Source organism: Chiloscyllium plagiosum, unplaced genomic scaffold, assembly GCF_037043375.1.
Source record: "Chiloscyllium plagiosum isolate Xiang-an unplaced genomic scaffold, Cpla_swu_hap1 HiC_scaffold_13, whole genome shotgun sequence".
Lineage (NCBI taxonomy): Eukaryota > Metazoa > Chordata > Chondrichthyes > Orectolobiformes > Hemiscylliidae > Chiloscyllium > Chiloscyllium plagiosum.
In genome coordinates this window covers 4,339,679-4,363,910 of record NW_028270151.1, presented here as the reverse complement: position 1 = coordinate 4,363,910, position 24,232 = coordinate 4,339,679, and the positions used below count along the sequence as shown (strand labels likewise).

General features: G+C 45.4%; 1 protein-coding gene across 6 annotated transcripts in view; it reads right to left on the bottom strand.

Annotated features, from left to right (window-relative positions):
• Positions 1-24,232, bottom strand: part of LOC122556369 (transmembrane protein 255B) — a 110,157-nt gene that overhangs the window by 7,368 nt on the left and 78,557 nt on the right. For 5 of the 6 annotated variants that reach the window (XM_087993210.1, XM_043703001.2, XM_043703002.2 and 2 more), the window contains exons 4-6: positions 5,105-5,194; positions 4,517-4,597; positions 414-499 (exon numbers count right to left, since the gene is read on the bottom strand). In XM_087993210.1, coding sequence (XP_087849336.1) covers positions 414-499; positions 4,517-4,597; positions 5,105-5,194 — 257 coding nt within the window. The remainder of the gene's footprint in view (positions 1-413; positions 500-4,516; positions 4,598-5,104; positions 5,195-24,232) is intronic. The other variant, XM_087993212.1, reaches the window with a different exon arrangement.

Here is a 24,232-nt window from a genome sequence, read left to right as displayed (position 1 = left end):
TCAGTCGAAGGAGGGTGTCAGTGGAAGGGTACTGGTTGGTACGGCGGGAAAGGAAGAAGCGGAGGGCTTTGAGTCCTTCGTGATGGGGGATGGAGGTGTACAGGGACTGGATGTTCATGTTGAAGATAAGGCGTTGGGGACCGGGGAAGCGAAAATCATGGAGGAGGTGGAGGGCGTGGGTGGTGTCCCGAACGTAGGTGGGGAGTTCTTGGACTAAGGGGGACAGGACCGTGTCGAGGTATGCAGAGATGAGTTCGGTGGGGCAGGAGCAGGCTGAGACAATGTCTTTAGGATCATTATGCATCTCTCTGGCTGAGTGCACATGTCTCTTTCCCATTCCCATGTGCATCTTCTCATTCTCCACCGAAATGAGCATAACCAATCTGTGCGGTACTGAGGGTTAAAATACTCACTTTGCACAATTGTACAATTCGCAGCAATAACAAGTGTTACTTCGCACTTTCAGGTTGCACGACTCTGTGAAACTCTGGCAAGGCACCTGCTCCCAACAGAAAAAACAGGCAGATGTGAAACAATTCCCATCCAGGGGTCATAGAAAACCTGAAAATACAAGTTAAAAAAACCAAAATGAAGAAGGATCACTGAACCCGAAACATTAACTCTGCTTTCTCTCCACGGCTGCTGCCACATCTGCTGAGCTTTTCCAGCAATTTCTGTTTCTGTTTCTGAAAATAATTGTTGTTGATGATTATCATTATCTGATTCTGTTCGGGTATTCCAAAAAAAACACATCACAATCAGCAGCTTCTGCATTGTACCTCTGAGCTGGAGTTACTCAACATCCTGTTGTGGTCACCGACTTGGCCAAGTCTCTCATGGTATTAGATGTGGCAATGTTTCTCACATTCAAGATATAACCGAAATAGGAGGGTCCTGTGGTACAGTGTTGTTGACCTTAGCTTTGGGCCAAAAGCTCCAGGTTCAAGTTGAACCTCAGGATTTGATGGCCATGGAAAGTGTATCATTATGTGGCCAAGCTGATTACCAGTCTGTAAATCCTTCTGCTACACTTCCATCAAATGGGAAGAGGGTTTCCTGCTCAGCCTCCATTCACAGGTTCTTGCCATGGGCAAGGGTCATTATTGCAAGGAACTAACCCTTTTCCCCACATACAATCAGCAAGGGGTATATATTTATTTATTTTTTAAGATTACTTACACGCCCTACAGCCCAACCAGTCCACACCAACCCTCCGAAGAGCAACCCACCCAGACCCATTCCCCTACATCTAACACTAGGGGCAATTTAGCATGGCCAATTCACCTAACCTGCACATTTTTGGATTGTGGGAGGAAACCGGAGCACCCGGAGGAAACCCACGCGGACACGGGGAGAATGTGCAAACTCCACACAGTCAGTGGCCCGAGGGAATTGAGCCCGGGTCTGCGGTGCTGTGAGGCAGCAGTGCTAACCACTGAGCCACCATGCTGCCCCTATATGGATATAGAAAAGTGTGAATGAATTTCTGACATATGACAGGCTTCACACATACATGTTGTAGGCAAATAATTAAAGCAGTTCCAATCTGCTGTTGACACCATATGGTGCTATCGGTAATAACTCTTTGTGTTTATTCGCTATAACGCTATACCTTCGTCCAAATGTTGTGTAGGTTTTTATTGACCATTGGACTTTTATACACAGAAAGAGACCATTCAGCCCATCATGTCAGCACTGATTAACAAAGCTCTAACTGCAGTAATCTCATTTTCCAGCTCTTGGTCCATAGACCTGGAGGCTATGGAAATGCAAGTGAATATCTAAAAACAGCTCAAATATAATGAGAGTTTCTGACTCAACTATCCTTCCTGGCAATGAGTCTCAGTTTCTCACCATCCTCTGGGTGAAAGAGTTTCTCCTCAAATCTCCCCTTAGCTTTCTACTTCTTACCTTAAACTCTGTCTCCTGGCTATTGACCCTTGTATTAGTGGATAAAGTAGGAGAAAGTGAGGACTGCAGATGCTGGAGACAGGAGTCAGAGAGTGGTACTGGAAAAGCACAGTAGGTCAGGCAGCATCCCAGGAGCAGGAGAGTTGACGTTTTGAGCATAAGCCCTTCATCAGGAATGTGGGAGTGGAGCGGGGGCGCCCAAGGAGGCTGAAAGATAAATGGGAGGGAGGGGGAAGGTAGCTGGGAATACGACAGGTAGGTGAAGGTGGGGAAGGTGATAGGTCAGAGCAGAGGATGAAGCGGGTAGATGGGAATAAGATGAAGTTCAAGAGAGTGGTGCCAAGTTGGAGGGTTGGATCTCGCATGAGGTGGAGGAAGGGGAGATAGGGAAACTGGTGAAATCAACATTGATCCTGTGTGGTTGGAGGGTCCCAAGGCGGAAGATGAGGCATTCTTCCTCCAGGCATCGGGTGGCTAGGATTTGTTGGTGGAGGAGACCCAGGATTTGCATGTCCTTGGCAGAGTGGGATGGGGTGTTAAAGTGTTCGGTCACAGGGCAGTGGGGTTGTTTGGTGCATGTGTCCCAGAGATGTTCTCTGAAACATTCTGCAAGTTGGCATCCTTCTCCCCAATGTAGAGGAGACTACACCCTAACCCTAACCCTAATCCTCCCTGCACCTCCACACACGACCTCTACTGTGTCCATTGCTCCCGATATGATCGCCTCTACACTGGGGAGACAGGGCACCAACTTGCAGATCATTTCAGAAAGCATCTCTGGGACACACGCACCAACCAGCCTCACTGCCCCTAGGTTGAACACTCCTCCCCCACTCCACCTAGAACATGCAATCCTGGGCCACGTTCATCGCCAAATTCTAGCCACCCAACGCCTGAAGGAAGAACGCCTCATCGTCAGCCTTGGGGCCTCCAACCATACAGGATCAAAGTCGATTTCTCCAGTTTCCCTATCTCTTCTACCCCCACCTTATCCTGGATCCAACCCTCCAACTCAGCACCACCCTCATGATTTGTCCCACCTGTCCATCTTCCTTTCCACCTATCCGCTCTAGCCTCCTCTCTGACCTATCACCTTCGCCCCTACCTTCACCAACTATCGCATTCCCAGCTACCTTTCCCCCAGCCTCACCTAGACCCTCCCATTTATTCTCTCAGCCGCCTTGGGCCCCTCCCCTCATTCCTGATGAAGAGCTTATGCTCGAAACATCAAATCTCCTGCTCCTCTGATGTTGCTTGACCTGCTGTGCTTTTCCAGTACCACACTTTTTGACTCTTCATGGAAAAACTGCCTTCCTATCCACCTTCTCTATGCCCCTCATAATCCTAGATACTTCTATCAGATCCTCTCTTAACCCTAGACTATCCAATCTTTCCTCCTAGCTGAGACCCTCTCGCAGACAACATCCTGCTAAATCTCCTCTGTACCCTCTCTACCATAATGCCATTCTCCTATAACGTAATGTCCAGAATTGCATGTGATACTCCAGTTGTTAATGAATCAGTGTTTTATTCCACGTGCTTTCTGTTTAGAGAATATAAACAAAAAATCCCATTCACTTCTGGGACGTGGGTGGCACTGGCTGGGCCTTTATTTATTTGCCCATCCCTAGTTGCCCCCCTCTGAAGTGTTCAGAGCCTTCTATGTGGCCCTGAATAAACTTGAGGGCGGTATGATAGATAATAACTTGGGCGGGATTAATTTCCCAAAGCTTTCTCCACATGTAAAAGAAGGAGAAAATCAGGCAAATGTTGTTGCAGATAAGGAATATCTGGAATGGTCGAAGAGAATAGAACAATAAAACTTATCCAAAGACAAATGAGGCTAGTATTGAGGGAGCTTGGGCAGCATGGTAGGCATAAGGATTTTAACAGGTGGCTGAAGATGTCTGCAAAAAGGAAAAGTGAAAGATAGTGATCAAGAAGACTAAGGTGTGGGAAATACAAGAGAAATTCCTAACAACACTGGACATCCTTCAAAATGGCAGCTCATCACTACCTCCTCCAGATTAATTAGGGAAGGACAATAAATATTGGCTGAACCAACAAGCCCAACTTCCCATGAGCGGAAAGAAGTAAAATGGCTTTGTGTTTGGACATAGACATTATACAGTACAGTGCAAAAATTCACCAAAGATCCTCAGACAGCACCTTCCAAACCTACAACCACTTCCATCTAGAAGGACAAGGGAACGCCACCACTTACAAATTCCACTCCAAGCCACTCACAATCTCGACTTGGAAGTCTGTCACCACTCGTTCAGTGTCGTTGGGTCAAAATCTTGGAATTCCCTCCCTCAGGGCATTGTGAGTCAACCTATACCACATCTGCTGCTCACGTTAATTTCTTGCATTTCCATGTTTTAGAATGTATTGTTACAGATATTCAACTTTGTAACTATAAAAATATTGAATTATTTTTGTTTTATGTTTTTATATATTTTGGTTCCCTTCATTCTGCAAATGAAATCCATCTCTGCCTTTAAATCAACCTACAGTAAGACAAAACTTTGACTCAATTTTCAGACAAAATTAAAGTTACAAACAGTTTCTGATCATTGCTTATTCACAAATTACTCCCACTTACAGTTGCCAGGTAATTCTCATAAATAAAGTTCTGTCCACTGGTGTAATACTGGCATCTCCCTGCACGCAGTGGTCTTAAATCCTAGGAACAAAACATGCTTTTAAAAAAAAAATCAATAATGTCATCATTCAATAAGTTTCTAAAACAATCCAAACCGACATCTTCATTAAGAGAGTTTTGTCAACAGATTACTAACAAAAGTTGTTCCCATTCACTATCACTGATCTTATCACACCCTGTATCTGACATGCACCCATGCCCACATTCCCTGAGGATTGATTAAAAAAATCCCATTTCTGCTTCAGGCCCTGTTCTACACTGAGACTTGTTGCTTTGTCCCAACTCTCAGCCTTTGTTTCTGATCTCCAACTAAAGGGTCACAGAGAGATCCCTCTGTTTTACAAAAGTTCTCTGAAAGATTGGATTAAGTAGTTGGTGTCTCAATCTAACTCCTCATTTAAAGATCAGGAATAATGCTGCAAAGTTTAAGGTGAGATGAGTGCTGCAAGAGAGACACACATCCACCTGCTTGTTGAGGACCGGTATTTTTGTAACGTGCTGCTCGATTGAAAGATAAATGTGACTCACAATGCTGACAGCTGTGAAGACACCATCCACAATGACACAGATGAAAGCTCCAATAATTCCAAAACTGAGGAAGGTGATGGCTGCAATCAGCTGTCATGTGAAAAAGGAAACAAATGCAAATTAAAAAGTGAACTGTTTCATTATTTTAGTATGAAACTCAAAAGACACTTTCCTTTTATGAATAAATGCTTAATGCTGAGCAATGATGGGTGTTACAGTTTCTGACAGTACAACTGATTTATTGTAGTGATGTGTAATGAGATACAGTGAAATATGTTGTTTTGCGTGCTCTACTGGGAGATTGTACCCTACAAAGTGCATCAGGGTTGCAGAACCAAGTGGTGCAGCCACAGAGAAGGTGCACAGAGAGAGAGAGAGATCAGAATTAACATTTGAGAGGTCTATTCAAAAGTCTGACAACAGCGGACAAGAAGTTGCAGTTGAATCTGTTGGTACGTGTTTTCAAACTTATATATCATTTGCCTGATGGAAGAGAATGGAGGAGAGTATAACCGGGGTGGGAGGGGTCTTTGATGACATTGGTTGCTTTCCCAAGACAGCCGGAAGTGTAGGTGGAGTCAATGGATGGAAGGCTGGTTTGTCTGATGGACTGGGCTGTGTTTGCAACACTCTGTGGTCTTGGGCAGAGCAGTTGCCATACCAAGCGGTAATGCAGCCGGACAGGATGCTTTCTATGGTATATCTATACAAATTGTAAGAATCTTAGTGGACATGCTGAAGTTCCTTAGCCTTCTGAGGAGGTAGAGACATCATTGTGCTTTCTTAACCATGATGTCAACGTGGGTAGACCAGGACAGATTGCTGGTGATTGTCATTCCCAGGAAAGTGATGCTGTCAATCATTTCCACCTCGGCCCCGTTGATAGGGACAGGGGTGTGCCCTCCACTCTGTTTCCTGAAGTTAACAATCAGCTCCTTCATTTTGTTGATGTTAATGGAGCGATTGTTGTCTTGACACCATGCTATTCTCAATCTCCTTCCTGTACTCTGCCTTGTCATTGTTTGAGATCCGACCTACAACAGCAGACTTGTAAATGGAGTTAGAGCTGAATTTGGCCACACACTTGTGAATGTGTAAGGAGTATATTAAGGGGCTGAGAACGCAGTCTTGTGGGAGACTAGTGTTGATGATTATGGAGGAGGAGAAGATGCTGTGGCCTATTGTTCCTGGTTGTTGCGATCCATGGATCAGGAAGTTGAGGATCCAGTTACAGAGGGGAGAGATGAGTTCTAGGCCTGAGAGTTTGGAAGTCAGTTTGTTTGGAATGATGGTGTTGAAGGTGGAGCTGTAGTCAGTAAGTAGGAGCCTGACGTAGGTATCCTTGTTATCCAGATGTTCCAGGGATGAATGTAGGGCCAGGGAGATGGTGTCTGCTGTGGACCTGTTGCAATGGTAGGCAAATTGCAAAGGATCAAGGTAATCTGATAGGCTGGAGTTGATGTGGACTATGACTAATCTCACAAAGCACTTCATAATGATGGAGGCCAGAGCCACCAGGTAGGAGTCATTGAGGCACACTGCCTGATTTTTCATTGGTACAGGGATGATGGTGGTCTTCTTGAAGCAGGTGGGGATTTCAGATTGTAGTAAGGAGAGGTTAAAGATGTCTGCAACTACTCCCACCAGCTGGTCCACACAGGATCAATGTGCACAGCTCGGGATTCCATCCAGACCAGTCATTTCCTGTGGGTTCGTTCCTATCTAACATCTGCGGTGGTGACCATGTGTGCAGGTGCATCCTGGGCTGTTGGGATAGGTGCCAGCATTTCACTGACCTTCTGTTCAATGTGAGTGCTTATCTTTATTTATATTGTGTCTTTAATGTAGTGAACAGGAGTATGATGGCATTTGGTGCAAGTTTGGACCCTGGCAGCAGAGTTTTAGATCACCTCAGATGGGAGTGTGTCAGAATAGTCAAGTCTAAAGGCAATGATGGCATGAGTGAGGGTTCAGCAGCACCTGAATGTAATGTCATGAAGGTTGCTTTAGTAATGGTGCTAATAGCTAACTACGATATCAAGACTGCAGACAGTCAAGCTGAACCTGGGACAATTGCCATGGAGTGGGAGTTGGTGGCTAGGGAACTGAATTTGCGTTGGGCAAATTGAATGGTTTTGGTTTCCAAGTATTTAGTTGGAGTAAATTTTGGATCATCTAGAACTGGCAGCTAGACAAGCAGCATACAAAGAACTCCAAGGCACTGGGTGGGTTGAGAGAAGCTGTTCTGAGGGTGTCATCAGCATACGTGTAAAAACGTGTTTGGGTGGTGTGGCTGAGGGGGAGACTGCCATGAGGAGGAAGTAGATCGTGATCCTTAGGGTCACCAGAGTGAAGGATACAGGACTGGGAAGAGAAACCTCTTGTTATTGCATGTCACTCGCTACAGTAATTAGCATGTGGATGTTTGTGGAGTGGGTCGTTTGCACTAAGTACAGCTGATGATGAGTGAACTGTGTTTCTTGAAGGTGGAAAGCTCCTCAGTCTGATTTGTACCTGCTTCCTCCAACTTTCCATCCTCCTGTGACATCTCATCTTTAAAAAACGCATGTGCTCATTCTGAGATTCTTACAACACCATTCAAGTTTGCATTGTAAGGTTATCTTGTGAATTAAATTTTTAATAGTAGTTACGAATCTCACTCACATCGTTTCACCCAGTCAGGAACCTTTCGCAGGTAAATCTGTTTGCCACTCTGTGGGGGTTGAAAGCATAATGTTTGCTTTCAGAATGATGGGATATAGCAACTGTAAACTTCCACTTCCTCCAGCCCCACTGTCTGTCCTGACAGTGAAGACAGCAGCAATCACACTAAGAAAGGCACTAAAGGTGAGCAGTTTCCACCCACACGGAATCTCATTCAGGGAGGTCCCACTCAATGATGAGAAGATTAAGTGAGGACTCTACGGGGACTGACCGCTTTGACTGAATTGCTGGAGATTGCTTTGCACAGAAGTCCTGCCCCTGCATTACCAACGTTGGATGTGAAGGGGCTGAAATCTGCTGAATTGTGGCCCTATGCTGTTTGTTTGTGCTAGCCCTGGGTTGTGTGTCAAGGTCACATCAAGGGCAGGACTTGCTCCAAGCTGCCCCATTGCTGAAAACCTACTTGGGAGATTCTGTAAATAAATTCTTTAGCATCCTATAGACAAACAAGTCCCACTTAGTGCAGTGTCATTTTGGAATATATTACAAAGTTCAAGCAGAGCAAGACTGAAGAGTACAGTAAACACAGACAGTTAATGGTGAACTCGACCTCTGACTCAATAAATATGTGATTCCTTCTGAAAGTCCAGACAGTTGTGTGTAATTTTAGCAGACGATATTGCTAGCTATTTTCTTTGTCATTTATGCAGTGTAACATTATGAGGGGCATAGATATGGTGGATAGTCAGAAGCTTTTTCCCAGGGTTGAAGTTTCAACTACAGGGGAGCACAGGTTCAAGGGGAGAGGGGGGAATTTTAAGGGAGATGTCCGAGGGAAGGTTTTCACACTGACAGTGGTAGGAGCCTGGAACACATTGCCAGAGGAGGTAGGGAAAGCAGGCACATTAGTGACATTTAAGAGGCATCTGGATGGTTACATGATTAGGGAGGGAATAGAGGGATACGGACTGAATAAGGGCAGAAGGTTTGATTTTTAGTTTAGTTAGGGCAAGATGATCGGCACAGGCTTGGAGGGCCGGAGGGCCTGTTCCTGTGCTGGACTTCTCTTTGTTCTTTTTGTTCTGCATCTCTATGTCTTGCTGAATTTTACCACATTCTCATGTTTTACTGGATCAGGTTTATGGTGCCCACGTGACTATTCTTAGAATCTAACATTAAAGGAGTTCAGCTCCGGTATTCGCTTTAGCTAAGCTTGGTGCTTGTTATCATTTCCCCAAGTTATCTTAAGTCCCAGACAATATCTTATTCACATAGCTTTCATTTGGAGCATTACATTGAGTTGATATTTCTCTACTCTGAAACATCAAACTCATTAGCTGCATTGGATAGATTTTCCCAGAGTGCTTTTCATCCAAAGCTAATGCTTCTCTGCTGGCAAACAAAATAAAACAGAATATAAAATATGGCAAGTGTAATTAATAGCCAGGGCAATTAGAGAAATAAAGGAGAAATCGAGAAAGTTAACTTGGAGGAAATCAGAGGTTATGTGAAAAGATTAGCAGAAAGCATTAGCAGAAAAGCATTAATTTTAAAACTCCGATCTTTTTACATTCTCAATGACCTTGCGCCTTTATTAACTCTATTACTGCCTCCAGAACCACAATTCTGGATTCCAATAATTCTGGCTAGTTATAAATTTCTGATTTTAATTGTTTTCAGCTGCCTGGACTCAAAGCCTTGGAAGTTAATCTCGATCCCTGTCTACCTCAACCTCATTTTCCTCCTTTTTTTGTTATAGATATTTTTTATTGAGAAAATAACATTTTTAAAAGTTTTTTTAACAAAATTACAGAAGTAATACCAACAAGTATAAACACCAATATAAAATTAAATAAAAAAAAGAAAAAGAAATAAATAATAACCGAAACAACAAAAAAAGAGAAAAGCCCATCTATCCTACAAACAACCAAAACATAAAATAGGATATCATACATTACTAGCGATATACAACAGAATAATTAAATAACTAAGTACATGCTCAAAATAGATTTACATCAAGTCATAATAAAACCCATATTTATACAGGATTCCCCTCCCCGGGGGTCCCCTGACCAGCCAGAACCACTACCACAGCCAGACAAAAGTCCTCGACAGTGTGGCCGAAATATCCGTGTCGATATAGTTCAAAAGGGCTGCCATGTTTTATAGAATAATACTGTTTTTTTGGTGCACCATATTTGTGAGGAAGTCAAGGGGGATATATTCCATGATTAACCTGTGCCAGTTCAAAAGTCCTGGGGGGCCTTCAGCTACCCAATTCACTAAAATATTCTTCCTTGCTCAAAAGGAGAGAATGGAAAATAATCTCCTCTCGTGTACATCCAGGGAGGGAAAATCTGAAGAGCCCAAAAGTAGGGACACTGGATCCAATCTAATCTCCGTACCCAAGATCTCTGTCAGGGCATTCGCTACTCCATCCCAATACCTGCGGATCATATGGCATGTCCATAGACAATGCATGAGAGTGCCAACTTCTGTTTTACACTTAGGACACATTGGGGACGCTCCTGCCTTGAATTTTGAGAGTCGTTCAGGTACCACATGAGCCCTGTAGGGTATCTTTAATTGAATTGCCTGAGTTCTATTACAGATAGAGATCTTTTTGGCATTTTCCCAGATGTCCTCCTACATTTCTGAAGAGACTTCTAACCCTAATTCTTGATTCCAGGTTTTAAATAATCGTTCCATGTTCTTGGATACCTTATTATATAATGAGTGATAAAGAGTACTGACTGAGGGGGGCCCCCAATCAGCCACAGCACTCTCCTTTCTCTATCCGATTTGTAGGGATTAACTATCAGTGTGGTCTTCTTTAGTATATAGTCTCGTATTTGGCAATACCGAAAAAGGTCCCTGTTGTTCAATCCAAACTTCTGCAGCAACTGCTCAAAGGACATCATAACCTCCCCATCGAACAGGTATCCCAAGCAGGAGATACCTCTGGACTTCCAAGTTTTAAATGTAGCATCTGTCAACGCTGGCTGAAATCCTGATGCTCCCACTATAGGAGTATAAGGGGAGGTTTTTTTGCAGGTTACCCTCATCTTGTTGCATTATCCTCCGGGCTTTAATTGTATTTAGTGCAATAGGGATTTTAAAATAGTCCATGATAGCTCTCATCTTGTCCATAAATAAAAGATTGATGAGGGGACATTTTGCTTGGGAGGTTCTCAATATCTAATCAGATTGATTGTGGGTCACAAGAGACCCAATCAGCTACACAGGATAATAAGGAGCTCAACTGATACCTCCTAAAGTCTGGAAAGTCCAGTCCTCCCCTTGCTTGTGGAAGCTGCAGCTTTTCTAATTTGATAAGGGGCCGTCTTTGATTCCAAATAAAGGAGCCGAGCCAGGCGTAGAGCTTACTCAACGTCTGTTTCAGCAGCATCAGGGGGAAGCATTCACACAGGATAGAGAAGACTAGGTAGAATATTCATCTTAACTAGGGCTACTCTGCCTAACCAGGATATTGGGAGATCTCCTCAGTGTTGAAGGTCCTGCCTTATTTTCTCTCAGTGCACAAAATTGGCTTTATACAGCTGACCAAATACTGGGGTAGCAGTTCAGGCAGCATCTGAGGAGCAGTAAAATCGACGTTTCGGGCAAAAGCCCTTCAGGTATTCCTGATGAAGGGCTTTTGCCCGAAACGTCAATTTTACTGATCCTCGGATGCTGCCTGAACTGCTGTGCTTTTCCAGCACCACTAATCCAGAATCTGGTTTCCAGCATCATTGTTTTTACCAAATACTGGGGTAATAAAAATACCTAAGTATAGAAAACCTTCCAGTGACCACCGAAAGAGAAAGCAAGATCCATCCGGTAAATTGGATACACTGGCAAGACCTTCCAATGGCATGGCCTCCGATTTCATAAAATTGATTTTATAACCTGAGAACAAACCAAATAGATTGACCACTCGAATTAATCAGGGTACAGATATCAAAGGATCACTTAAGAAAAGGAGGACATCATCCACATAGAGAGTAATTTTATGGTTACCCGAGCCAACCCTCTGAGCCGTTATGCTCAGGTCAGTTCGTATAGCTTCTGCCAGTGATTCAATCACTAGTGTGAATAATAATGGTGAGAGAGGACATCCTTGATGACAACCCCTACCAACACTAAAGCTATCCGAACCTAAACCATTGGTGATTACGGCTGCTTTGGGATCATTATATAATACTGAAACCCATTTAGTAAAGACCTCTCCGACACCGAACCTTGCCAGCGTATAAAAAAGATATGGCCATTCTACCCAATCAAATCCCTTCTCTGCGTCCAAGGAGACAACTAAACCCGGTATTGTTCCCTGTTGACAAGCTTGTATCATATTTAAGACCCTTCTGATATTATTAGTTGATGTATGGCCCTTTATAAACCCCATCTGGTCTTCTTTTATGATGTATGGTAAGACCCTCTCCAATCTTAATGCTAACGTTTTAGAAAGGAATTTAAAAACCACATTTAGCAAGGATATGGGTCTATATGATGAGCAATCTTCTGGGACCTTTCCTTTTTTAAGAATGAGAGAAATATTTGCTTCTCTCAACGAAGGCGGGAGACAGCCCTGAGTATGTGAGTGATTTTACATGAATTTAAGTGGACCAGCCAGTTCCCCTATAAATTCTTTATAAAACTCAACCTAGAATCCATCTGGTCCAGGCGTTTTGCCACTCTGGAGCTGTCTAATTGCGTCGAGTACTTCCTAGGTAGTCAGGGGGGCATTCAAGACCACTACCTGCTCCGAGGTTAAACCCAGAAAGGCCAAGTTTTTAAAGAAGGACTCCATCTTCTCAGTTCTACCTCACAGTCCTGCGATTTATACAGTTCAAAATAAAACTTTCTAAAGGCTGTATTAATCTTTTTACAATCACAAGTCAGAATACCAGCACTTTCTCAAATGGACGTAATAGCTTGAGGAGCCTTTTTATTCCTAGCAAGATATGCTAGGTATCTGCCTTGCTTGTCGCCATATTCATATAATCTCTGCTTTGCGAATAATATTTTCCTCTTTGCTGTTTGGGTAAGTGTGGTATTCACTTTGTAGCTTGATAACAGAGGGCCTATCAACATACACTGTCTCAGCTGCCTTCAAGTGAGCCTCGAGCAGGCGCTGTTGCTCTCCCTTTTGTCTTTTCTGGGTCATAGAATATGAGATGATCAAACCTCGCGCATAAGCCTTAATGGTGTCCCACATTGTCGATGGGTTACTGGCCGTGCCTGAATTAATTTCCAAAAAGGTTTTGAATTCCTGAGAAAAATATTTTATAAATTTGCTATCCTTCAATAAGAAAGAATCCATACGCCAATGTCGGGGGCCTATCCCATCGTCCCTAGTCTTGACTTCCATACATATAGTTGAAACTTTATTGCTGGAACAGCACAGCAGGTCAGGCAGCATCCAGGGAACAGGAGATTCGACGTTTCGGGCACAGGCCCTTCTTCAGGAATGAGCAGAGAGTGTTCAGCAGGAGAAGATAAAAGGTAGGGAGGAGGGACTTGGAGGAGGGGCGTTGGAAATGTGATAGGTGGAAAGAGGTCAAGGTGAGGGTGATAGGTCGGAGTAGGATGGAGGCGGAGAGGTCAAGAAGAAGACTGCAGGTCAGGAAGGCGGTGCCGGGCTGGAGGGATCCGGCTGAGACAAGGTGGGGGGAGGGGGGATGAAGAAACTGGTGAAGTCCAAGTTCATCCCCTGCGGTTGGAGGGTTCCCAGTCGGAAGATAAGACGCTCCTCCTCCGACCGTCGGGTTGTTGTGGTTTGGCGGTGGATGAGTCCAATGACCTGCATATCCTCGGTGGAGTGGGAGGGGGAGTTGAAATGCTGTGCTACAGGTTGGTTGGGTTGGTTCGTCCGGGTGGCCCAGAGGTGCTCTCTGAATCGCTCCGCAAGTAGGCGGCCTGTTTCCCCAATATAGAGGAGGCCACACCGGCTGCAGCGGATGCAGTAGATGATGTGGGTGGAGGTGCAGGTGAATCTGTGGCGGATATGGAAGTTTCCTTTGGGGCCTTGGAGAGAAGTGAGGGGGGAGGTGTGGGCGCAAGTGTTGCACCTCCTGCGGTTGCAAGGGAAGGTGCCGGGAGTGGAGGTTGGGTCGGTGGGGGGTGTGGATCTGACAAGGGAGTCGCGGAGGGAGTGGTCTCTACGGAAAGCTGATAGGGGAGGGGAGGGAAATATATCCTTGGTGCTGGGGTCTGTTTGGAGGTGGCGGAAGTGACGGCGGATGATGCGCTGTACATGGAGATTGGTGGGGTGGTAGGTGAGGACCAGTGGGGTTCTGTCCTGGTGGCGGTTGGAGGGGCGGGGCTCAAGGGCGGAGGAGCGGGAAGTGGAGGAGATGCGGTGGAGGACACCGTCGACCACGTCGGGGGGGAAATTGCGGTCCTTGAAGAAGGAGGCCATCTGTGTTGTACGTATTTTGAACTGGTCCTCCTGGGAGCAGATGCGGCGGAGACGAAGGAATTGGGAGAATGGGATGGCGTTTTTACAGGGGGCAGGATGGGAGGAGGTGTAGTCCAGGTAGCTGTGGGAGTCGGTTGGTTTGTAGTAGATGTCCGTGTTGATTCGGTCGCCTGAGATAGAAACAGAACCGCATCTCCTCCACCGCATCTCCTCCACTTCCCGCTCCTCCGCCCTTGAGCCCCGCCCCTCCAACCGCCACCAGGACCTCCACCGCATCTCCTCCACTTCCCGCTCCTCCGCCCTTGAGCCCCGCCCCTCCAACCGCCACCAGGAAAGGACCGCAATTTCCCCCCCGACGTGGTCGACGGTGCCCTCCACCGCATCTCCTCCACTTCCCGCTCCTCCGCCCTTGAGCCCCGCCCCTCCAACCGCCACCAGGACAGAACCCCACTGGTCCTCACCTACCACCCCACCAATCTCCAGGCGAGGGCGCTGGTCCGACCCAGGCCTGCGTACAGCAACCCAGTGGGCCCACTCCACCCACACCTGGCCTGGTCCCGAATCCAACTTTAATATTTGTGGGAGCCATCACTCCAGAAAGTCTACAAGCTGGCCTTCCTCTTCCTGTTCGGGAAGGCCCAGCAACCGAATAGTTTTCCAAAGGCCCCGATTGTCGAGGTCGTCGAGGTGCTCCTCTAGGGTCCGGATTCGCTGCTCGAGAGCCCAGACCTGACCCATGGCCGACTCGGCAGCTGTCTCCGAGACGACGGCCCGTTGCTTCGCCCTCCAACGCGCTGTTCAAGTTTTTTGATTTCTCGGTCGTGCTTCTGTAGCATGACAGTAACGACTCCCACCTGGACTGGGACTCCTCAATAAAGGCGTCGATCTTCTCTTGGAGTTTGGTAATCCTGGAGATCAGGTTCCCTGCAGCAGGTAAGTCCCCCAAGGTGCCTGCGGACGTCTCTGCTGCTGCGGGAGGGGGTGGGGGTGGGGGATGGGTCCCTGCCTGTTGCGAACTGCAGTAGTTTTTGCCTTTAGTCATTTTAAAAACAACACCAAACTGTCAAAGTTTGATGTAAAATGACTAACTATGCTGGGCAAAAGCTATCCTAAATGATTTAAATTGTGTGGTGGAGGCGGGCAGCCCACTTTGCCCGAGTCTTAGGCAGAGCACTACTGACCCAGACTTGCTGGGTCGCCGCCATCTTGAATCCCCCTACTTTCCTCCTTTAAGGCACCCATTACAACATAATTATTTAACCAAGCTTTTCATTATCAACCACTTGTGTATCAGTTGAAATGTTCTATGATAAATCGCCTGAGACGCTTTGTGTGGTAAAAGCTGTACAGTATATTTAAAAATTGAGGTGCATCGATGTGTTCTGTGAAGATTTTTGTAAATATCAACAAGACATTTGGAACATTGAACTGAATATATTAATTCAAAAGAAAACACATGACTGCAGCAAAGTGTTTGTGTGAACCCTGTAATGTTTATGGATAAAGCATTCAACCCAGGTGAATAACGGTCTGGTATGGCAACTAGGAGAAAGTGAGGACTGCAGATGCTGGAGATCAGAGTCGAGAGTGTGGTGCTGGAAAAGCACAACAGGTCAGGCAGCAGCCAAGGGCCAAGGACTGCCAATATCTGCCAGTATTGAATGGTGGAGCAGACGTGATGGGCTGAATGGCCTAATTTCTGCTCCTATGTCTTATGGTCTTATGCTCGGCCCATGACTGTAAGGAAGCACAGAAGGTTGTGTGCACAGCCCAGATCATCACAGAAGCCAGCCTCCCATCCATGGACTCCATTTCCATCTTGTTGCCACAGAAGGACTGCTGACTGGTGAAGGAGGGCATGTTTCAGATACGTAGATCATGGGGCACTTTCTGGGGAAGGTGGGATCTGTACATGAAAGACAGGTTGCACTTAAACTGGAGAGGCACCAATGTCCTGGGTGGGAGATTTGCTAGAGCACTTCAGGAGGATTTAAACTAGTTTGGCAGGGGAATGGGAGCCAGAGGAGAGGGTAGTTGTTGAATGGGCAGAAATGGAATGCAGAGAGTCTGTCAGCATGGATACACAGTTGTGAGGGCAAAGGGATGGATCAAAGTATGTCTGATTCAATGCAAGGAGTGTCAGGAATAAGAGTGATGAACTTAGAACATGGATCAGTACTTGGAACTATGATATTGTGGCCATAATGGAGACGTGGATTTCCCAGGAGCAGGAGTGGTTGCTGGATATTCCAGACTTTAGATCTTTTAAAAAGAACAGGGAGGGGTGTAAAAGAGGAGGGGGAGTAGGATTGTTAGAGAGTGCATCACAACTGCAGAAAAGGAGGTTGTCTACTGAGTCAGTATGGGTGGAAGTCAGTAACAGGAAAGGAGCAATCACTTTACTGGATGTTTTCTATAAAACCCCAATAGCAGCAGAGAGATGGAAGAACAGATTGGACAGCAGATCTTGGAAAGGAGCCTTGGATGATAAGAGCAGAGGAGCTTCTTGTCAAGAGGAAGCTTACTTAAGGTTGAGGAAGCAAGGATCTGGCACGGCTTTAGAGAATTACAGGGTAGCTAGGAAGCAACTCAAAAAAGGACTGAGGAGAGCAAGGAGGGGGAAAAGGAAAAGCCTTGGTGGGAAGGTTTAGTGAAAACCCAAAGGCGTTCTACACGTACATGAGGAATAAGAGAATGATCAGAGAGATGGAGGGTGATCAGGGATAGTGGAGGGAATGTGTGCCTGGGGTCTGAAGAGGTAGGGGAGGCTCTAAATGAGTTTTTTGCTTCAGTATTCACTAGAGAGAGGGACCTTGTTGATAGTGAGAACACCGTGGACCAGGTTAATTGGCTTGAACAGATTGATAATGAGGAAATGGATATGATGGAAATTCTGGGAAGCATCAAGATAGATAAGTCCCCAGGGCTGGATTAAATATATCCAAGGTTACTACGGGAAGCGAGGACTGAGATTGCTGCGTCTCTGGTGGTGATCTTTGCATCCTCACTCTCCACGGGAGTAGTAGCGGATGATTGGAGGGAGGCAAATGTTGTTTCTCTGTTCAAGAAAGGGAAATGCCTGGGAATTACAGACTAGTCAGTCTTACGTCTAACGTACTGGAAAGGATTCTGAGAGATAGGATTTATGATTATTTGGAAAAACATTGTTTGATTAAAGATAGTCAGCATGGCTTTGTGAGGGGCAGGTCATGCATCCCAAGCCTTATTGAATTCTTTGAGGATGTGACAAGACAAATCGATGAAGGTCGAGCAGTGGATGTGTTGCATATGGATTCCAGTAAGGCATTTGATAAGGTTCCCCACGGTAGGCTCATTCAGACAGTTAGGAGGAATGGGTCACAGGGAAATTTGGTTGGTTGGATACAGAATTGGTTGGCCGAAAGAAGACAGCAAATGGTAGTGGATGGAATGTATTCTTCCTGGAGGTTGGTGACCAGTGATGTCCCACAGGGATCTGTTCTTGGGCCTCTGCTCTTGTAGTTTTTGTAAATGACTTGGATGAAGAAGTGGAAGGGTGGGTTAATAAGTTTACCAATGACACAAAGGTTGATGGCGTTGTAGATAGTGTTGAGGGCTGTTGCAGGCTACAACAAGACATTCTGTTTCCTGAGGAAGGGCGCATGCCCGAAATGTCGATTCTCCTACTCCTTGGATGCTGCCTGACCTGCTGCGCTTTTCCAGCAACACATTTTCAGCTCTGATCTCTAGCATCTGCAGTCCTCACTTTCTCCTACAACAAGACATTGACAGGATGCAGAGCTGGGCTGAGAAGTGGCAAATGGAGTTCAACCTGGATAAATGTGAAGTGATTCATTTTAGAAGGTCGAATTTGAATGCTGAATACAGGGTTAAAGACAGGATTCTTGGCAGTGTGGAGGAACAGTGGGATCTTGGGGTCCACATACATAGATCTTTCAAGTTGTCACCCAGGTTGATAGGGTTATTAAGAAGGCGTATGGTGATTTGTCTTTCATTAACAGAGGGATTGAGTTTAGGAGCCGGGAGGTTTTGCTGCAGCTCTATAAAACCCTGGTTAGAACACACTTGGAATTCTGTGTCCAGTTCTGGTCGCCTCATTATCGGACGGATATAGATGCTTTAGAGAGGGTGCAGAGGAGATTCACCAGGATGATGCCTGGATTGGAGGGCATGTCTTATGAAGAGAGGTTGAGTGAGCTTGGGTTTTCACACTGGAGAGAAGGAGGAAGCGAGTCTTGATAGAGGCGTCCAAGGTAATGAGAGGCATGGATAGAGTGGATAGCCAGAGATTTTTCCCCAGGGCAGAAATGGCTCTATCGAGGAGTCATAATTTTCAGGTGATTGGAGGAAGGTGTAGGGGAGATGTCAGAGGTCGGTTCTTTACACAGAGGGTGGTGGGTGCATGGAATGCACAGCCATGTGTGGTAGTAGAGTGAGAGACATTGGGGACATTTAAGCGACTACTGGACAAGCACATGGACGGCAGTAAATTGAGGGGTGTGTAGGTTAGGATGATCTTAGATTAAGATAAATGCTTGGCACAACATTGTGGGCCAAAGGCCCTGTACTGTGCTGGACTGTTCTATATTCTATGTTAAAGACCACTCCCACCCTGGTACCACTCTCCTACAACCTCTTCCATCAGGCAGAAAGTGCAGAAGCTTGAACACAGACACCAACAGATTCAAGAATAGCTTCTTCCCTGCCATATTAGAGTGCTGAATGGACCTCTCTAATTTCAAATGATGTGGATCTTGCTTTGCGCACGTTCTGTGCAGCTGTAACCTTGCATTTCTCTCTCTAAGTGCACTATCATCTGTATCATGGGTCGAAAAGTGTGGTGCTGGAAAAGCACAATAGATCAGGCAGCATCCAAGGAGCAGGAGAGTCTACATTTCGGACATAAGCCCTTCATCGTTCTGTTTTTGTTCCCAAACTAGATAACCCCCCGTTTATCCACATTAAATATGTTTGCTCACTCACTTGAATTGTCCCAATGAGACTGCAGTATCCCTGCAACCTCCTCACAGCTCACCCTTCCACCCAGCTTTGTGTCATATGCAAATCGGGAGATTTGACAGATAGTTTCCTCCTTAAAACATTAATCCAGGTTGTGGATAGCTGAGGTCCAAGCACTGATCCCTGTAGTACCACGCAGCCTGCTGATCAGAAAAATACCCCTTTATTCATACTCTTTGTTTCCTGGCTGCCAGCTTTCTATTCATTTCAATATACCATTGCCAATGTGCTTTCATTTTTTGTGTTAATCTCTTCTGTGGGACTTCATCGAAAGCCCTTCTGAAAGTCCAAACAAACCACGTCCACTGGCTCCAAGTCATCAACTGTACTCGCTACATCCTCGAAGAATTCTAATAGATTTGTCTAACATAATTTCCCTTTTGTAAATCCATGCTGACTATGACAATAAACAATAATCTTAACATTGTTTATTGAGTGAGACTCAATGGTTGGACCAGGAAGGGGATGTTCTTCATCTGTACTGGACTGCTCCTGGATTGATGGAGCCCTCACACACATCAGCGCCAATCCTGCAGGTTCCCCTTCCATGACACATGCCTTCCTGATTCCTGCTGTGGCTTCACTGTTGCTGGGTCAACCTCCTTGATGTCCCTTTCTAACAGTAGTGTGTGAGGCTATACCACACAGACTGCTCTGGGTCAAGATGACAGCTTATCACCACCTTCCGAAAGCCAATGACAGCAGATGCTGACCCTGACATCACTCTGTTCAAGTACTTCAATGAAAATCATGACACATGCTAAAAAAAACTGAATGAAATGGTGCCTTTACTTGTTATCACAATTTCCTGACAACAATTAAAATCAAAATGACAGATCTGTACTTTATTATCGACCACAACAGTTCTCAAGAAAAACATAAACAGCACCAGAAGTTTGGAAAGGGATCTGTCCCTCCGAAGTTTTTAACATGTTAGATGATCACAGTTTGTGGAAGATAAGCAAATTGTTTTTGAACAACTGTGTTATATTAAATGTTTACTTACAGCCTGACCAGATCTGTGCACAATAACTTATTTGGCATCTTTTCTGGTTTTACTGGAGCAAATGTGGAATTTATTTTTCAGTCACTTTCAAATTATTTGCCCAGATCAAAACCTCGCTACATCGACACCCCTTCATCTTTTCAATAATTGACCTTAGACAGCTCCTGGACTCCAATATGTCTGTTTATGAAATTGCTTGCAACATACACAAAGGGATGTTCAGACTATGTTGACAGCAATCCTTTAATACCCAGAAATCATTACAAATTAATGTGGCACCTACATTTGCCATGCCAATGACTTTTTAATTCTTTCTAACTCAATTACATAGGAATACATAGAATTTATAGCTGCTGCCCTTCCATCCTACTTTACCTGACCCTCTGGAAGGACATTGATGGCGATAGCTGTTGTTTGTGAAAGTAATTTCACACACTTGTTGATAAGGCTGACAATGTTATATGATCAAACGTTCTCTTTTTGGATGAGAAACTGTGCTGAGAGCCTGTGGTTTGTGATTCACAGTTTAATTCTATGCAGAAAAAGGAGGAAAACCATTTTGATTAGTAAAGGTGACGTACAAGAATCAAAAGTTACAGGGAGACGGCAGGAGAATGGGGTCCAGAAACACATCAGCCATGATCGAATAGCAGAACAAACTCAAAGGGCTGAATGGCCTCATTCTGCTTCCATATCTTATGGTAAACTAACCTATTTATTTCAAATAGTTAAACCACTTTTTGTTTTATATTAGATTCCCTACAGTGTGGAAACAGGCCCATCAGCTCAACCAGTCCACACTGACCTTCCAAAGAGTAACCCACTCCCGTCTGACTAATGCACCTAACACTACGGGCAATTTAGAATGGCCAATTCACCTGACCTGCACATCTTTGGACTGTGGGAGGAAATCGGAGCACCCAGAGGAAACCCACACAGACACAGGGAGAATGTGCAAACTCCAAACAGACAGTCGCCCGACATTGGAATCGAACCTGGGACTCTGGTGCTGTGAGGCAGCAGTGCTAACCACTGAGCCACCGTGCTACCCCAGAAGCAAGGAGCAATCTGGTAGATCCATCTTGCCACAGAATGAAACATTTATGTTCTGGCTTTACCCCGTGGCTTTCCTTTAGAAGTCAGTTTAGAATTCACGCACCTGCGATGGCCGGGAATCGAACCCTGGTTCAACTGCTTGGAAAGCAGCTACGCTCACCACTGTACCACCACTGCCCCTGTTCCGTAAATAATGCACATATATTTCTCCCTGAGGAATGTGATTGATTGACTGACTATACTAAGACCACCCATATTGCACTTCAAAGGAGAATTAGATCATTAAAATGTTTTCTCTTGACAGTTCAGATGACAAGGTTGGTTGATACCCAACTCACTGTCAGCCTCTCCCAATCCTGGTCTCCTCTCTGTTCCTCTTTAACATCTTCCAATTTTCTTCCAATCGCCCCACCCTCACCCCAACCATATCATCCCAGCTTCTCCTTTAAATATGTGTCCTCCAGATCCCCACACCACATCCAATCCCTAACCAACATCCAATCCCTAACCAACATCCAATCCCTAACCAACATCCAATCCCTAACCACGATCTTGAACATTTTGGTGAAGGTACCTCCTGCTGTGCCTATTAGCTATTGAGCTCCAAGTTGTTTTGTAATTTATTCATGGGATGTAGGTGTTGCTGGCTGGGCCCAGCATTTATTGCCTGTCCCAAGTAACCCCTTGAGAAGGTGGGGGTGAGCTGCCGTCTTGAACCACTGCAGTCCTCCTGCTGTGGGTTGACCCACAATGCCCTTAGGGAGAGAATCCAGGATTTTGACTCAGTGACAGTGAAGGAATGCTGATATATTTCCAAGTCAGGATGGTGAGTGGCTTGGAGGGGAACTTAAGGTGCTTCTAACCCAGCTAGAAGAGAGGAATGGGTGACCACTTCTGCTGTCAATCAAGGTCTGTCCTGGATATCCACTATACCTTTCCCCACTGTAGGAGCCTGAACTGCTTCTCATTCTCTGTTGGCAAAGTTCCTTCTGGGAATAACATCTAGCCAATCTAATCCTGATTCCCTCTCACTACCTCCCATAGAAACTTCCAGTTGGCATTGTCATCTGCTAGCCCTCCAGAAAGGTCATCCTCTGACAAGCAACATCCTGAGGAGAACTCTCATCTTTATCTCAACACTCTAGTGAACTGGGATATTGACTTGCTATTTTACCAAATCCTGAGCCATATTCCAAAGTCAGGGCCCATTCCTGACGTTGGGATATCTCCCCCTATTCCAGGACAGGTCCCTATAGAGAGGTCTCCTGCAGCACTGTAGCCGGCCTCTCAGAGGGGAGCTGGGTGGGTGATGTTAAAGAGATAGAGACGCTGGAGAGATTTCTACTGAAGACTTCAAGGAACTTCAGGACATGAATGTTTAAGAGCTACTAGGTAGAAAGAGTATGGCAGCAAAGTTATGATAAATTGTCCATGGTGTTAAATTGTCCAAGGGGGCATAGCTTTAAATTAAGGGGGAGTAGGTATAGGACAGATGTTAGGGGTAGGTTCTTTACTCAGCGAGTCGTGAGTTCATGGAATGCCCTGCCAGTAGCAGTGGTGGACTCTCCCTCATTATGGGCATTTAAGCGGGCATTGGATAGGCATATGGAGGATAGTGGGCTTGTGTAGGTTGGGTGGGCTTGGATCGGCGCAACATCGAGGGCCGAAGGGCCTGTACTGCGCTGTATTCTTCTATGTTCTATGTGTTAGTCAGGGGTAAATATAGGATAGGGGAATGGGTCTGGGTGGGTTACTCTTTGGAGTGTCAGTGTGGACTTGTTGGGCCAAATGGCCTGTTTCCATACTGTAGGGAATCTAATCTTAAAAAAAGTACTCGTCACAGGTCTAGCTCGGTCAAATGGGACCTGTTGCTTTGACCACCTCTGCAACATAGCAGTCTGACTGCACTGCCTTATCCTGAGCTGCGGATGATCCCGGGCACTAAGCTGATCGAACCAAATCCAGCAAGTACCTGGGTCCTACTGGCTGGCCTGTTTACCTCCAATGTAAAACCATTGAGGGAGCTCACCCATTCGGTTTTGTTATCGATGGATTATTCTGACTGTCGATCTGCTCCAGCTGAAGCCCATCGAGGTTGGGAAGGCTAACCAGCCTGCGAGGCTCAGAAAGCCTAATACCCAAAGTTTAACCCAACGTCAGGAAACAAATTGTACCCCCACCCCACCCTGGTAAATGAGATTCCCGCCTGCTCTTCGAAACTCTCCCAGGCCTGAAAGCTCTACCCAACACTGCATTACGTCCCTGAGAATGTTCACAGAATTACGGTTTCCCATTGTGTCTTTGTGCAAAATGTGGTAATACTTCCTGATAATTAAGGCCACAAACAATGCCTGAAGCCAGATGCCAACGAGAATATTTAAGGAGACTTTCATCTCCACCAAGTTTGAAGTGCATCCAATTTCAATGTTTGTCTTACAGGCTGAAGGAGAGGCTGAGAGAATTTATCACAAACTCGTCTCAGAAACAGACCAGCACAACAATCTTAGCAGAGAGTCTCTCCGGGGGGTTTGGCTTGCTTCCTGAAATACATCTCTGTAGTGAACAGAATAAAACAAATCCTCCAATTATATCTCACTCATTATGTCCTTAATGAACAATCTAAGCATATTTCTTTCCAGCTGCAATATGCCAGTAAACTCGACACTTCCTTCATCTTTTTAAACTCTGCTTTTCAATAGAAAGGCTAGCCTTTATTGGAAGAGGATGGAGTATAATTGTCTTGTGTCCAGGGCATTGGTAAGACTGCACCTGGGTCACTGTGTCCATATGGTCTCCTTTCAGAAGGAGGGATATCCCTGTACTGGAAACTTCACCGGGATAATTCCTAGTTGAAAAGAACAAGAGGGAATCTAATTAAACCCTCTAAGATTCTGAGATGCCTTGAGATGGTCAGTGCTGAGAGGTTGTTTCTCCTTATGGGGAAATTACAATTTGGGAACCA